This window comes from Gymnodraco acuticeps, unplaced genomic scaffold, assembly GCF_902827175.1.
Source record: "Gymnodraco acuticeps unplaced genomic scaffold, fGymAcu1.1, whole genome shotgun sequence".
Lineage (NCBI taxonomy): Eukaryota > Metazoa > Chordata > Actinopteri > Perciformes > Bathydraconidae > Gymnodraco > Gymnodraco acuticeps.
The window spans coordinates 3,132,254-3,148,423 of NW_022989890.1; the positions used below are offsets into that span (position 1 = coordinate 3,132,254).

Here is a 16,170-nt window from a genome sequence, read left to right on the forward strand (position 1 = left end):
GGCTTTCAAACAGATGTCATGATTTCTTGCACTAAGGCAGGGGTATCAAACTCAATTTCATCGCGGGCCACATTAGCATTATGGTTACACTCAAAGGGCCGGTTGTAACTATATAAATATACAGTCAGTCAAAAGTTTGGACACACCTTCTCATTCGAAGGTTTTTATTTATTTAATAATTTTCTACATTGTAGATTATTACTAAAGACATACAAAAAATAAAATAACAGATGGATTTATCTAGTAAACAAAAAAGTGTTACAAAATCCAGAATATTATTTATATTTTAGATTCTTCAAATTAGCCCCCTTTTGCCTTGAGGACAGCTCTTGGATTTTCTATATAAATATACATATATAAATATATAATATAATGTATTCTATTACATTATTGGCTCCGCGTTGGATTATTATCAGTTCTGGTAATAACTTCATAAATAACTACGTCTGAAAGCAGAAGTCTAGGGCAAATAATTGAAAGCAAATATTCAACAATCACACCAATTGTATTGTATATTATATTCTTTGCAAGCTCTTGGGGGCCACATAACATGAGGTCGTGGGCCGAATCCTTGAGTTTGACACCACTGCACTAAGGCCTTCAGACCTCACACACAATATGACATTTGTTTTTATTTCTGGTGGGCAAGCCCATATTGGAAGGAGATGGTTGGATCCTAAAGCATAAGGCTTTAATGCTTTTGAAAAATGATCGGAATCTTCCCGTAATCAATCATGACCAATATGACCTTTTCTAATTAATTAAGCATGTAGTTAGTCTTGTTAACCATAGGGTGGCAGATCAAAAACACACTGGTGACTCAATGTTAGTCACTTTTCCATTACTTTTTGGTGCGATCTGACAGGTGTTACAGTTATGTCTCATGTCAGCCATAAGACTTTTATCACATGTCACCCACCCCCCTCCTTTCCTGTCATTTGTTTTCTGTGCATTAAGAGAATACTATATAGAGACTGATGCAATAATGTAAAAGGATTCTTGGCGACTGTTTAAATCAGACTATAGTCCTTATGTTTACAAATGTAGCTGATATTAATTTACTCATGATAAAACTCTGCTAATTAAAACTTTATTGAAACAAAAGTAAAGTGCTAGTCTCTACGGTCTCTACGGAAGCATAAGTCAAGTATTTGACGCGCTTTTAGGCAGATATGAATAATGCTTAGCTATTTCACTTTTTATGCTGCTTTGTCAGCAATAGTGAAGCCAAAAATGAATCCATTGAGGTGTAGGAGGCCGTGGTGAGTTATTGAAATGCTGTCATCGAACAGTTAGTATACCTCTGACTGCTGAGTTCACTTCAGAGCTCAGCTCCCTCAGCAGGAAGCAGTGCAGTAAATGATCCTTCCCAAGAGAGGGAAATAATCATTTAAGCAGATGGCGCATTAGCTCTCGAGTGCAATCAATCCTAAAAGTAATGACAGTAATGGTAACTTTGACGTGGAAAATCTTCTGTGGGTGACATTTCCTACAATATGCCCTATTAATATCTCACTTATAGCTTTCCGCTTTTTACTTTCCAACCTTTAATCAAATCTTCATGTTCATTTGTATCATTCATGGTAATATAACCGAAAAGCAGATTCACGTGTGCATCGGCAAGTATATTGTTATATCGCCTACAGCGTGGAAAACAAATGTTAGATTGTTTTTCCTTCTGCTATGAGACATCAAAACAGTGAAAGATCTTCCATGTCCTGTGATGATGTGATGTCTTCCTTGTCTTTCAAAACATACATTTCCACTGGGTCCTTGACCTCTAAATGTCACACACTGAGTTTCATTTCTTTCTTTATTCTCAGTTTTGTACCTCCGCTGCACAGAGATGTACACCTTTTGTTCCTCTGTTGCTCAATCTGGAGAGTTCAAATGTATTTACATCAAAGAGGAAATTGCGCAAAAAGCTTGTTAAATATTGAAGGTAGCATTCATTCATTCTTTCAGACACAATAATGGTCAGTTAGCTTTTCTTAGGTAGCTCAAACACTTGAATCTTAATCTTGATGCTCACTATCATGACTAAAGCTGCTGTTCTGAATAGCCTCTACTTCTGAAAGCTGTGTGCATACAACCCCATTAGCATCATGTCTATCTTTTCTTCCCTCAAACTCTTGCTCTCCTTTCCACTCTCTACTTTGCCCCTTTCTTATTCCCCCCCAACCCACGATCTCCCTCTCCATGTTTGCACCCCTATCCCTCTCCAGCTCCTCTGTCTCCTGGGCGATCTGTTGACTGTTCAGGTAGATGCTGCTGTGTGAAACCATGGTGCTGGTGTTTCTGGAAGGAAGGTGAGCATCCATGTCTGCTTCCACCTCTAAGAAAGTATTCAGGGTGGGAGTGAGGTGGCCCGGCAGCTCCTCTGGAAGTTTGCTTCTTCTCTGAGCGGGGCCTTGCTGATGGCGATTCTTCTTCATGCGTTTCTTTACCAACTTAAGATCCAATGAGGCATAATTCAGGTCAGGCGCTATGGACTGGTTTCAGACAGTAGAGAAAACATGGGTTAGTGAAATGCTGTTTGCGTAGATAACCAAACAAAGCATCAGCAGTAAACACCGGTGTGATCTTCTAGGTCTTGTGGTTGTTAACTCTCATGTAATTCTGTAAGCCTAGATTATTTTTAGAACACCATGTGCCTTATTATGTGCATTGGTTCAGAGTTAAATTGACCACAACTTCAAAGGGTTTAGCTGCCTTCCGCTTTGAAAGCAAATCTCTCAGCATGGGTTTAAACAGGTCTGCATGTGTATTTTTAAATACAATGCTGATATATATGTATTTATAGTTGCGACACACGCACTGTTTACCCAGCTGGTCTGGCCCTGTCCCCCCTATTTCGCAAATGAGGGCCTATCATGTCTGCCGATATCTGGTTATCTTATGTCTGTTTGTTTTAATCTGTATCTATGTTGTTGCCAGTGACGTATTGTCTTATCTTTTTAAATGCCTTTGTGATGTGTTGCAACCCATTTTCCCCTCGGGACCTACAATAAAAATACATAATACTATATTTGCACATTTTAGACGCATTTATATTTATTGTAGAAGTACAACGAAAAGAGTAAAGCTACTCCTTTTTTAGGTGCCATCAATACATTCAGAATAGACAACATACAACAAAGACACGCAGCATTCATACATAGATAAAATAATAACAAAATAAAGTAGTAAAAGCGAATAAAGCGGTTTAGAATATTATTAGGCAACATTAGTACCTGATACATTCACATTTTATCATACGTATTGCTGATGCAAAGCTTAAGAGAGGTTTAAAGATGTCATTACCCGAGCATGAAATCCACACGATATCATATGTACGAGTGTGAATAACCCGTGCAAATAAATAACGGGTGAAAACTGAATTTTGCACCTCAGCTCACAAAAGCACGTTACAAATATTTCCTTTTTTTGCAGTTATTCTGTCACATTTTCAATTACCTTCATGCGATCTGTTGCGCGTTCCATGGTCATCGTCTCATAGCAAACCTCGACAGAATCTGAACACATGAATTGGTCATTCGGCTTGTATACGTTAGGAGCACACATATGGAGTCACGTTAAATAGAAAAGAGAAGGATCTAGAATCAATTACAACATATTGGAAATCTAACTATTTTTGAACTGTGGTTGAAAAGGAAGTAAACATTTTTGGATGCATTGATTTATACATCTATCTTAAGTCTGTTCTGCATGATATTGATCCAAATGAACTTTCAACTTGTTATGATACACACTGATATAATCTTACATTTGGTAACGTGGCATTTGCTAAAATATACTGCCTACAAATACAGCAAAAAGGAAATAGTCATAAAGGTGATTCTAACATAAATTAATTGTGTAATCAAACAAAGTATCACAGACAAAGATATATATTGTGTCATGCTTGTCATTCAGAGACTAATGTTATTATTTATATCGTTATGTTATTGTTATATACATCAGGACGGCAGATAGCTTGCACATCTTCCGGCGCAAACTGAAAACTCATCTCTTTCGACTCCACTTCGAGCGTTAGAACTACTAACGAAGCACTTTTATACTAATAAAGGACTGGCTTACCTAAAGCCAGTGGAGTAGCACTTGAAATGTTTGGCTCTATGAAACCTGATGTACTTTATGATTCTGTTTTCTTCAAGGTTGTGTCTTCCTGGTCGAATGTACTTATTGTAAGTCGCTTTGGATAAAAGCGTCAGCTAAATGTAATGTAATAATGTAATGTAATATACAAAATGATCTCTGGCTTTGCTCTCACCTCCTCTGTCTGAGCTGATGTTGCCGTAGATTGGATTTTCCTGCAGCTCTTCGTGATTGTGTTCATGAAAATAATGCCCTTCATCCTGTGAGGGGCTTCAACAACATATCACAGGTTAGTTCTATAATAAGAGGTCATTCGTAGATGTACAGCAAATAATGAATTTCCCTTTTTATATATTATTTCTCATTGTATTGCACTTATAATGGGCTGACATGCACACAAGCCAACGCATACCTTGCTCCTGTATTAATACTTCTGAAGCAGCACTCGTCCGTGTCTGTTGGAACACAATATGTATACATTTATAAAGGCCCTGTTCTTTTAAAAGCAGAGAGAGGTTTACAGTTATGGTAAACGCTAACAAAGCAATTTAATAAACATTTTAAATGCAACCATACCTTTGCACAAAGTGTCTTTTTGTCTGATGCAGAAGAAGACATTGAGACAAACAGAGATCAACAAGGCCAGAGATAACAGCGCCAGAGCTACCGCTACCGCTTCATCTGTAAAAGACAATAAAAACCACTATCAACATCTTAAACTGTGCTTTTTAAGTCAGTGTGCGAAACTAATGGTCCATAATGTTATCTGCTAACAACAGTTTGGAATTTCCTTCAGTATGTCTCAATGATAAACAGAAAAGAAAAAATATTTGCGTCATTATTCGTGCTCAGAAGCACAGATGTAATCAAATGCTTCACAGAAACTGGGAAATCCCATCCCTGAGCTTTTAAGATGTAAAAACCATAGACACAAAGAAGCTATTGTTCATTTAAATGATATGACTTTAACTTTAAAGTGTCTACAGGGTGCTACTGCATATGAGACATTTGAAGACGGCTTTAACAATATATCACACAAGCTAAATTGTTATTACCAATTTTAGGAAAACAATACTCTCAAATATGAGAAACATATATAAAATGTATTTTATTATTGTTAATAATATCTAATCTTTATATCATAATATTTATAAATACTGCAGTTCACAAGCTTTAAAATGATTAAGTATGCTGCACATGGTTTGATCAATGTGCTTACTTTGACATTAACACAATGTAAAACAAAAAGTGATGTGTGTATACTAAGAGTCAATAAACAGAGCGTTTAACCTAACATACACAAGTAACTCCAGATTCTGTTAAATACGCTTTAGAAAGGATTCAGCCTTTCCTGTTTTTGTGGTGAAAGTCGAAACACACTAAGGGATACAATATCAGTAGGAATATTAGATACAAGTTTATAAATCTGAATCTTATAAAAAAAGATAGTTGTCATCGTACCTTTCATATTCCAGCCGTCTCAAACCAAACGGATTGTTTGTCTGAAACGACGTATCCGAGTCGACGACGCATCACCGTGTTAAGAGAGTGAGGTGTGCCTGTCGTCTATTTATACTTTGCCTCAGTTACCTCTCTTTTGACACAGTGCTTTGAAAACTGCTCTTCAGTTACAAACAGGAAGCAACGTAACCTCATTCTGAGGCACCCAGTCTCAATCCCATTGTGAGGTACATTAGGATCTCAAATAGATTGCCACATTTATGGTTTATAAATATCTGTTAAGACTTCAATACTTTTAATCTAATAGGAAAATGTCTGCACACAAACAAATGAGTAAAATAAAAAAACAATATACCTTTTTTAAAAGACAGACACATATGTACTTTACTTATGTTCTAATGTAATTTAATCTAATAAATAAATACAAAATACAAAAAACTCCATCCCTATTTTTTGCCACACCTCACTGAACTTAACACTAGTAATAATAGTAATAACACTAAGTCTTGAGCTGTTACCACACTTTTTAACTTTGTTCCTAGTTCGCAAATAGTGTGCGCACAGGTCCACGAATAACAGGCACACATGTAGATTTGGTTTGGGTAGATTAAAAAAAAGCGTTTATGTAATAATTCTTGTTAATGTGCACGGGCCTTCAGTATTAAGAATGTAGCTACAGCTTGTGTGCGAAGCACATTGTGGTTTTGCTACTGTGGTCGGAAAATCTGAAAAAAAAGCAGGAATGAAAGCGTTCTCAGCACAGCCAAATGCACAAGTGAATGTGTGTGTGTGTGTGTGTGTGTGTGTGTGTGTGTGTGTGTGTGTGTGTGCGTGTGTGTATGTGTTTATGTGTGTGTGTGAAATATTGTATTACTGACCAATCCAATTTAGCAGGGTCCTCTTAGTTTGACCTGAAAAGGAAAAACTAAATTTGAATGATTAAAGACATGATCAACACACAGGAATAAAACATGTTTTATATAATCAGCAAACTCTCAGAAATATGAGAAGCTATATCACTTCCTTTTTGTGTATAATGCTAACCAGTGGTTGTTCTTCGTGTTAGCCATTTAGCCAATGTGGTTTGTGGTTTAAGCCCCACTTTGTAAACTCAAGTGTCACACGTAGACAACGGGGTCTTGACTCTTTGATATTGTCAGTCAATCAGCAATGAAGAATTACATAGGAGGAAATCATTGGGCTACTGGGCAACAAACCCTCCATCCCACAGCAAACAGCTGATTGACATAACTCATTTGAACTACTACTAATACTAAACTACTACTTTGCTTTAAAGGGCCCCTTTAATGCTCATACTCAATTTCATATTTGTATTGAGTGCCTCTACTGTGATATGATTACATGCTTTAATGTTCAAAAAGCTCTTTATTTTTCTCATACTGCCTGTGCTGCAGCACCTCTTTTCACCCTCTGTCTGAAACCAGAGTCCAGTCTGCTCTGATTGGTTAGCTGGCCGGCTCTGCTTAGAGAGGTGTCAGAAATGTCCCGCCCCTTGGCCTATCACGTACAATGTGTTGGAGCACTAGCCAATATAAGCACAAGTGTTACGTAGTGATGTCATGGATGGTCAATGGAGGCGTTTCAGGCAGGGGTGGGGGGGTGGGGGGATCTGTGTGTGTGGGATAGAAACTCCCTCTGTCTTGCACTTTGGGATTTTAGCCTTTGCTGACCATTGAAATGCACAAAAAGCTAAATAACATACTACATGAAAGGGAAAAGGCTAAATTAGGGCCTCTTGGAATGTATTAGCAGTTAGAAGGCAGCTTTTATTTTTGAAATGTACTTTGAAAGAGATGGCACTTCCTTTGTGGAAATGATCACTTCCTTAAGTTCCAGGAAGTCCTTTTACACATGGACACTAATGCAATAAGCATGTAATGGGAGCACTCGCTCCAGAATCCCCATCCATCCTTCGTTCTAAGCCCTAAACGTGTCATTATCAGTAAGTCAAGTTACTAATTATTATTTTAGCTACAAGTGTTTGATATTATTTGTGGTAATATCATTTTGTAGTAAGGATAATTATAATTTTTGTAAGAACTTGTTGCTGTGTTATAGTGTGTTACGTAATGCTGTGTAATGTTGCATCGCATATTTACCTGCAATAACCTGTTCTTGTAAAAAGTACATTTATTCTGTAAATGTTAAGAACATATCATTGTTTTATGTGTACTTATGGAGAAATGTATTTTGTTTCAGTTTCACACTTCTTACCATTAAAATCCCTGCCAAAGACAACACCTGCCTGTTACTTGGAGGAATGATGCTGAGGAGAGTTTAGCTGGCTGTTTCAATATCCACACGTTGAAAACGAGAACAGTACAGTGAAATGATACCTACATTACAGAAGAACTGGATCTAGATGTGGATTTATGTCAGTATGATGTTCTGCTTGCTGCATATCCAAGGTCATACAGCCCTAGGGTTGCCAACTTCCAGAAATGGAAAAACGGGACACAGGAATGTGTCCCCTGAAGATTTTCGGGTTTCTGGCGGATTTAGTTACTTTTTTTTGTTACTTTATTTCGGTTTTAGGGTTAGGGTTATGTTATTTAATTCTTTTGGGGGAGCCAGCCCCCTAGGGTTCAGGGGTCAAACCCCCCAAAACCCTCAAAATGCATAGAAAACGATGCATACCTATAACACAATACAAACACAATGGTCTTACACCTGCATTAGGCTACTACATCACATTGTACATCAGCATGTTCAAATCGGATAGGTGGGCACTAGGACATCTGGGCACCTCGATGTACAATTGGCTATTTTGTCCAAAATGTTAAAAAATAAATATTTGAAAAATTGTATTAAGTAATGCAAAGTATACATGATGTGAACATGCACGGTACATCATTATTAGACTTAATGTTATCCTTCAACCAACCATTTTCCCAGCATTTTCCCATCAATCAGCTGACTGACTCTCTCTCACACACACACACACACACACACACACACACACACACACACACACACACACACACACACACACACACACACACACACACACACACACACACACACACACACACACACACACACACACACACACACACACACACACACACACACACACACACACAAGACCCGAGACAGATCTCCACTCACGGGCTTTACCCAACTGTGTTTTTCTTCCACTGTTTGTTGTAAGACACAAGTCTTTTCTTTTTAGAAGGGCCAGGGCCCAGAACCACATCCTCTCTCTCTTCTCCTCTTTCATCATCACCTCCTCCACCGGCAGCGCTCATTTCCCCACACGACTGAACAGGCTGACATGCCACACGAACAGTGATGCAGCGCCCGCGCCCCACCGGAGAAAATCTCACACACACGTGCGAGCATTGTGCCTGCCCTGTCAACTGAGCGGTCCTAATGCCCTTCGGATACAGCACACAAACACACAGGCACGCAGCCAGACACACTGCATTGCGCGCAAACAGAAACATATTTTTTATTTTTCCCTTTACACGGGAATCCGGGACAAACAAAGTCCCCCCTTTTGGCTCTAATACGGGACGGTTGGCAACCCTATAATACAGTGTTATTGCAAATATGACAGAGTGAAATATTAATAGCCAGTAATAGCTCAAAGTCAACTTTCTTTGACAATATTAGATTATTTAATTAATTTATATACAATAACAAATAACACAGCCTACATAAAAACACAGTCCTTGTTTGTACAATTGCCTGCAAAGGTGTTGTAACGTCAGTTTGATATTACTGACCTAAACTTACATTACACCTACATTTTAATTTTTTGCATGTGACAGAGTTTTCACTATATCCCAGCAATTACAGAATGCAAATTATACACATTCATCACGCTATATAGTAGGAATTAAATATCCATGAACATTTGTTTCATATCTTTAGGTTCTATCACAGAGTTACACCTTGAAGTGGGCAAGGGGACATCTTGCAGCTGTATACTTGATCGGAGGAGGAGGCGGTTTGAACGGAGGCGGGGAGATCCATCCTACAGAGAGAGAGAGAGAGAGAGAGAGAGAGAGATGAAGGAGAGAGACGAGAGGTTGAGAGAGGATGAGAGGATGAGAGGATGAGAGAGGAGAGAGAGAGAGAGAGAGAGAGAGAGAGAGAGAGAGAGAGAGAGATCAGTTGTACTCGGTCGCAGGTGCAAACGATGGTTGTATGGATAGGTAATGAACGTTTTACCTTTCCCTCCTGTAGAGAAAGCCAGCCAAAACGATCAGTAGTAGGATTGGAACGATGATTAGCGCCAACAACACATCACTCCGTAAACCTCCAAAATCTGAGAGACAAGTGAAAAAGTGTCATTAAGGAGAACAGCAACAGCAACATTTAAAATAAATATATTGATAATAGATGTCCAGTATAAAAAAACATTGTGCCTTAGGCAGAAAAGTGTGTTTTGCTGTCCTCCCCCTGAGCTGTCCGCATTAAGAAGTTGTCTCCTTTTTAATGACATTTCTACCCTGTGAGGGCATCTGGCCTTAGGCAGAGAAAACTGGTATCTGCAGAGCCTCAGCATGTGATAAGAATTCAGAAGCTGAAGGCAAAGAAACTGCAGAAGTTCTTCATATGAAGGTTTATAAGTAGGTCTTGCCTATCGAGCATTCAGGTCTTTGGTCTGTATTCATTTGCTGCTTTTAAACCATTTCTACTTTTAATTTTCCAACACTGCTGTAGCTCACTTCACTTATTGCCACAAAGATAACCACACTGCACGCAGACCCCAAAGAGACTAATGTGCCACACAGTCTTAGAGCACTACTTAAAGCCTATTTCAGGGAAACAAAGGGCTGTTGATAATTCTCAGTCCCAGACAAAGTGCATGTTTAGCATTATCAATTATTTTATTTTTATTTAAACTGTATTTGTTGTATGGTAGATAAAGGGCACATGGTTTTCCTTGAAATGTTCATTTTAAATTAAAGAGAGCAAAATAACAATTTTCCAAAATCAATAAACTGTGATACACAAAGTAATTATTACCTCCATCCTCAATGACTACCGTTGTATTTCCAGTGTTCGGAGTTGGCGTGGCAACAGGATTGCCTCCCATGGACTCATTCTTTGTCTCCTGTGTTGATCTGAACACCTTATTACCATTACTTAAAGTTGTGGTTGGATTGCTGGGCACTGATTGGTCAGAAAAAGTGGATGTGTTTGGATTGTGAGTGCTGTTAATCTCCTGATCAGTGGAGCTGTTCAAGTGATAGCTGTCAGTGTGTGTGACAGGGGATGACGTGACACTGATATGTGTATAATCTGTTAAATGGGTCATATGCGCTCCATCTGTGACATTTCTAGAGTTGGGATCATCTGTTATATCAGTGCTCATATTCATGGTCCAAGTCACATTGCCATCAATATTTGGCCTCCCAGTGGTCGGTGATGTGGGGAGGCTGCTGTCTGCTGATGTGATCAAACCCTCCTCGGTCACATTGGACTGTGGTGTAGCTGTCATGAGATCTGAAAGTAGCAAAACACCACGGTAGACATGCTGTCGGCAAAAAGGTTCTCTACTATTTTGATGTTGTCACTGCATCAAATAACATTCTTTCTTTGGACCTGCACAGCTCTCACTTGTGAGAAAAGAAATACCTGACATGGGAAACTGGATTAAAAGACCCATCTTTTACATTAAGTTCCTGTTAATGTTATGGTTTAATATGTTGGGAAATATGCTTAGTTGTTCTCTTGCGAAGGTTTAGACAAAGAAATATAAGACACTCCAATCTGTATGGTGAGACTTTGTTTTTCGTACCTATTTTGTACCTAAATTGGGTTGAAACTATAAGTATTGTAGTTAATCCCTATCGAAATACGCAGTCATTTAATACATCATTGAAATGGACCCACATGGCATGTATGAGCTCTGTGCGTAATCATTGGGTAAAATAAGGTAAAGAGGTCATTACATTACATTGAGCTGACGCTTTTATCCAAAGCGACTTACAATAAGTGCATTCGACTAACAAAATACAAACTTGAAGAAAACAGAATCATATAAGTACATCAGGCTTCATAGAGCCAAAACATTTCAAGTGCTACCCAACTGGCTTTAGGTACGCCAGTCCTTTATTAGTATATAAGTGCTTTGTTAATAGTTCTATCGCTCGAAGTGGAGTCGAAAGAGATACGTTTTCAGTCTGCGCCGGAAGGTGTGTAAGCTATCTGCTGTCCTGATGTCAATGGGGAGCTCATTTTGGGGCCAGGATAGCAAACCCACGTGTTTTTGCTGATGGGAACTTAAAAAACCTGGAGCCTGAAGCCAGGGGCAAATCCAACAGTATGGTATGGATTATACACATATACTTAACTAATGATGAGTACATCTAGTCAGTATTCTCAGTATTATTCCAAACCGTCACCGGGCTGTACTACTCAAATGTGGCCAACAGATTGTGCTCTCACCCCATGTTGCGGTGTATAGACTCTGTTGTGACTCTGCTGAGTGTGTTTGTTCTCAGGGTTTGAGAAGAGAGAAAGGGAGAGCAGGACGTGACTTAGACACACTGTGGCTTTTTATTTTTTTCCTATTGCTACGTGTTGACATTAAAGTGAGAAACGTACACAGGAAGAGAGCTAGACAGTGCTATATCACCAGTGTAGGGCAGACAACATGCAGTTTTGTTGTTTCATGATCTACAACTGTACAAACTGTTTTTTAGTTAATTCAGTGTTCACCCTAATCCTGCAGGGTAATTGATTTGCAGCAAAGAATGACGAGTTTCACTCTTAAAGCTTCCAATGTGTTCACAGTTGGTGCATTCTCATAGCTGTGCGAATCTGTTCCCTTATCCTAAATACAAACCTAAAATTGAGTGAGCTTCAGTATAAAAACAAAAGCCAAGTATCAGCTCTTTGTTCCAGTAACACGGCCCAGAGGAAACGCTGAAATAGAGTACACCGTAAAGAGAGAAATGCTCACCCGTCCTCAGGCTTGTGGTTGCTGTTAGCACGGTGATGGAGAACTTTTTATGCACACTTTTGTTTCCTGTGGTGACAGTCAGTGTATAAATCCCTGAGTGAGCTTCAGTCACCAACCAGAGCTCCAGAGATTCATTCTCTGAAACCAGTGTGTTGTTCTAGGATATAACAAGGTTATGAAGCATTAAGAAACCTCTCATATACAGAAGTGTATTTGTACTGTAGGCTTTGACATCAGAGGTGATCAATAACGTTTGATGAATGAAGTGAATTTAATTGTGGGCTGAGTTATAGTTTTTATATTTTCCATCACCTTGGTCCACTTGTAATGATCAGCAGGAAACGCTGTGCATGAAATTGTCACATTTTCTCCAGGAGGAACTTCGACAATGCTTTCCGCATCACACAATAATTTAACTTCATCTAAAGGAGAGAAAATATGAGATGAATTTGGATTTAAAACACAAGCATGGGCATGTCAAACATCTGCTGTAAAATGAAAGTGTCAGAAGGATTATTATCAGATGCAATTCACATGAATGGCACCTTCTGGAATTGTCAGCTCCCTTTATTTTGTTCATAACATATTTGTTAAGGCTGGAAAGAAGGTGTATAAGGGGAAAATAAGTGGGCTAAACAAAGCTCTTAAATGTGTTCTTGCAAATATTATATACATTTTCTTAGAAGGGCTGATATTGGCTTATGGGCTCTGATGCATTCAAGAGCAAAATGAAAAATAAGCATTAAACAACAAGATAGAACTGCTCATTTGTAACTAAATATAAAATTATGTGCTCACTGGGAACTTCTCCACATGCTTTTCGTCTTACCTTTGATCTTTAGCTCTGTTTCGCTCCTGATGGCCCCCAGAGGAAAAGTCGCAATTTCACAAATATAGAAACCACTGTCCCATGTTTCTACGTCATGAAGGTGTAGATAGGAGCCGTTGGTCACATTCTGCATGGTGACATTAGGCCAGAACATCCTGAGTCCAAGATTTGGGGAGTACACAGCCAGCTTGGTGTTTCCGCTCTTGTTCTTCCTCCATTCAACACTTATGATCGTGAGAGAAGGACTACTTTGGATAATACAGGGTAAGGTAACATTCTCCCCCACTACTGCCTCCATCTTTTCATAATGTAAAATGTCAACATCCTGCTGGAGCCCTGTCAAGCACATCAGACATTGGAAGCAGTACAAGTTAGAGACACAATCACTTACATTTTGAAGTTTAATAATAATATATATATAATACAGACTGAAGTCCGCTGGGATGCAGGCAGACACTATCATAGCATTATGCTAACGTAACATGTCAAAACAAATACCAATACACATTACAAACCCATTGTGGATATCCCGAGAATGCTGGGATTTTACACGAGCATCCGTGGTTTAGGATTACCTTGTGTAATAGAGGCAAGAAGCAGGAGAGAGAAGGCCGTTCCCAGGACACCTCCAGCCATGTTCAAGCTCTCCAAACTCATCACGATCAATCAGACTGAATCGATTGAGAGGTTCAGCAAAGACAGAAAGAGTAGACTGCAAACTGAGGTTAAAGAGTGGGGTAGAGCCTGTGAGACAGACAACAGGATGACATATGTTCACAGGAAACCACACTGAGCGAGTCATATGTTTAGCGCTTTGCGGCGGAAAAAACCTCTGGTGCAAAGCAGGTTCTTGCAATAGAAAATCTCCACAGAGCTATCACTATGTATTCTATTGGTCAGGACTAACTGACGAGACAAAGAGGATAGACTTTGATCTAAATACCAGTCTAGAGAATTGACTCATTTAATTTTGGTTAACATAACTGATCATTTAAGATTCAAGATAAGACACTGAGACACAGACGCATACAAAGTACATTCTAAAACCAAGAAGACACATCCTGTATACAGTAACTGTATATCTATCATGTCCATACTCTCATTTTAGCTCCATCTGTTGGTCAAAACATACTCAACATACAATACAATCTAGAGATCTCTTTCTCCCCTTACTCGGTTTGCCGTCTTGTATAATAAAGATAACATGTCTGAAAAATGACATAGGCACGGCTTGTACATGATCAGTGTTGTCCTCTGTGCTTGTTGGTGGTGAATGTCACTTGCACTGGGATGAAGAGATAAAATAAACATGACATTATTAATAATGGGCAACTTTGGAAATTGTAAGTCCAATAGGTTCTCCAATTAACTGATTAGTTCATTTTAAAGGTCCCATGTCATGGCCATTTCTACTGATCATAATTCCATTGTTGAGGTCTACTAGAATAGATTTATACTGTGCAATTTTCCAAACTCACATTGGTTTCTCATACAGCATCTCTGTATAGTATGTGTATTCACTCTCTGTTCTAAACGGCTTGTTGGAGCTTCTTCCTCCCCCCCCCCCCCCCTCCCTGTGAGCCCAGTGTGCTCTGATTGGTCAGAAAGAAACACGTCAGAGTACCCAGGAAGTAAACAATGGAAAATGAGAAATCTCCAACGAGGTGTTTTGGGGCAGCATAGACTGTTAGAGTTTTACTCGCTACAGGGGGTACTTTGAGGGTTTTTGACTCTGCAGACCGTTCACATGCATAAAAACCTTCATAACACACAAGGGGACGGGTAATAACCGGAAAAGCATGACATGGGCCCTTTAAAGGAAGAGCAACATAATTTCTGTAAGATATAATGTCAAATTGCTGGACTTCTAATGAATTAATCAAATAATTAAATGATTTGTCTGCAGCTTCTAGATTCATACAACTACATCCAATTTGCGCAAATCATAAGAATAAACTCTGGTTGAATCTAAGTCTAAAAAACTGCTGATGATTGTAAACATGTTTTTTGTAGAAAGGTTTTGCAAGGATTTAAGGTAATTCTGTTGATATACTTGTCAAATTATCTCATGTCTAAATGTATTAGCTAAAAGAAAACAATGTTATCAGTTACTAGTATGGATCAGACATTGCAGTAATATATTGAGCATGACCTTTCTTTTAACCTGTTAAACCCCGAGCCTGTTTTTCAGGTTTCAGGCTCGAAAATGACATTCCCAGAACAAATGACTATAACTTCACTTCTAAAAGGTTTATATGAATAATTGTTGTTATCAAAGCAAGGTTACATCTGTGAGTTGGATGTAGAAGTGTCAGAATCAATATAGATGTTTCTGTGTCAGAGTAAATTCAGATGGAACATAGCAAAAAAATGTAAATTCCTGTCTCCGCCTAAAGAAAACCCATTACTTATAGTGAAGACCAACCTTGAATGATGGGTTAGTAGCCTAAAAGCTTTAGGAATCCAAAGTATAACATATAATAAGTACCCTGTATCAAGATTGAGGCAAAACAAGTGACATTTGCCCTTTTTAGAGAGGTTTATGAAAATAAAGTCCAGGCGGAATAAGCTTTGGGCACATTTGGGCACATTTGGTTCCATCAGTGCCATTTGACCTTTTTCAGGTACCAGACTATAAAAATCATTGTATTACATTGAAGCATCACTATAGGTATTCATTCCACCCAAAAAAAAAAAAAAAAAAATTTTTTTTTTTTAGGCCTGTCAGTCGATTAAAAATATTTAATTGCGATTAATCGCATGATTGTCCAATGTCCATAGTTAATCAAGATTAATCGCAAATTAATCGCACATTTTTGATCTGTTCTAAATGTACCTTAGA

The 16,170-nt window shown here is 38.6% G+C and overlaps 2 protein-coding genes across 2 annotated transcripts; both read right to left on the reverse strand.

Annotated features, from left to right (window-relative positions):
• Positions 1-1,799: 1,799 nt before the first annotated feature.
• On the reverse strand, positions 1,800-5,630 carry LOC117536775. Its single transcript, XM_034201798.1, has 6 exons — positions 5,560-5,630; positions 4,675-4,779; positions 4,511-4,553; positions 4,274-4,368; positions 3,457-3,515; positions 1,800-2,492 (listed from the first exon to the last, which is right to left on the reverse strand). Exons 1-6 carry the CDS (start codon positions 5,564-5,566, stop codon positions 2,016-2,018), a joined length of 786 nt encoding a protein of 261 aa, XP_034057689.1. The 5' UTR covers positions 5,567-5,630; the 3' UTR covers positions 1,800-2,015.
• A 3,547-nt stretch (positions 5,631-9,177) lies between these two features.
• Positions 9,178-14,195, reverse strand: si:ch1073-15f19.2 (nectin-3). Its single transcript, XM_034199849.1, is given in 9 exon segments — positions 9,178-9,497; positions 9,499-9,548; positions 9,550-9,559; positions 9,757-9,853; positions 10,558-11,037; positions 12,500-12,656; positions 12,812-12,921; positions 13,329-13,664; positions 13,904-14,195. Coding segments are annotated over 9 exon segments (1,398 nt in total). The 5' UTR covers positions 13,986-14,195; the 3' UTR covers positions 9,178-9,421.
• Positions 14,196-16,170: the final 1,975 nt, after the last annotated feature.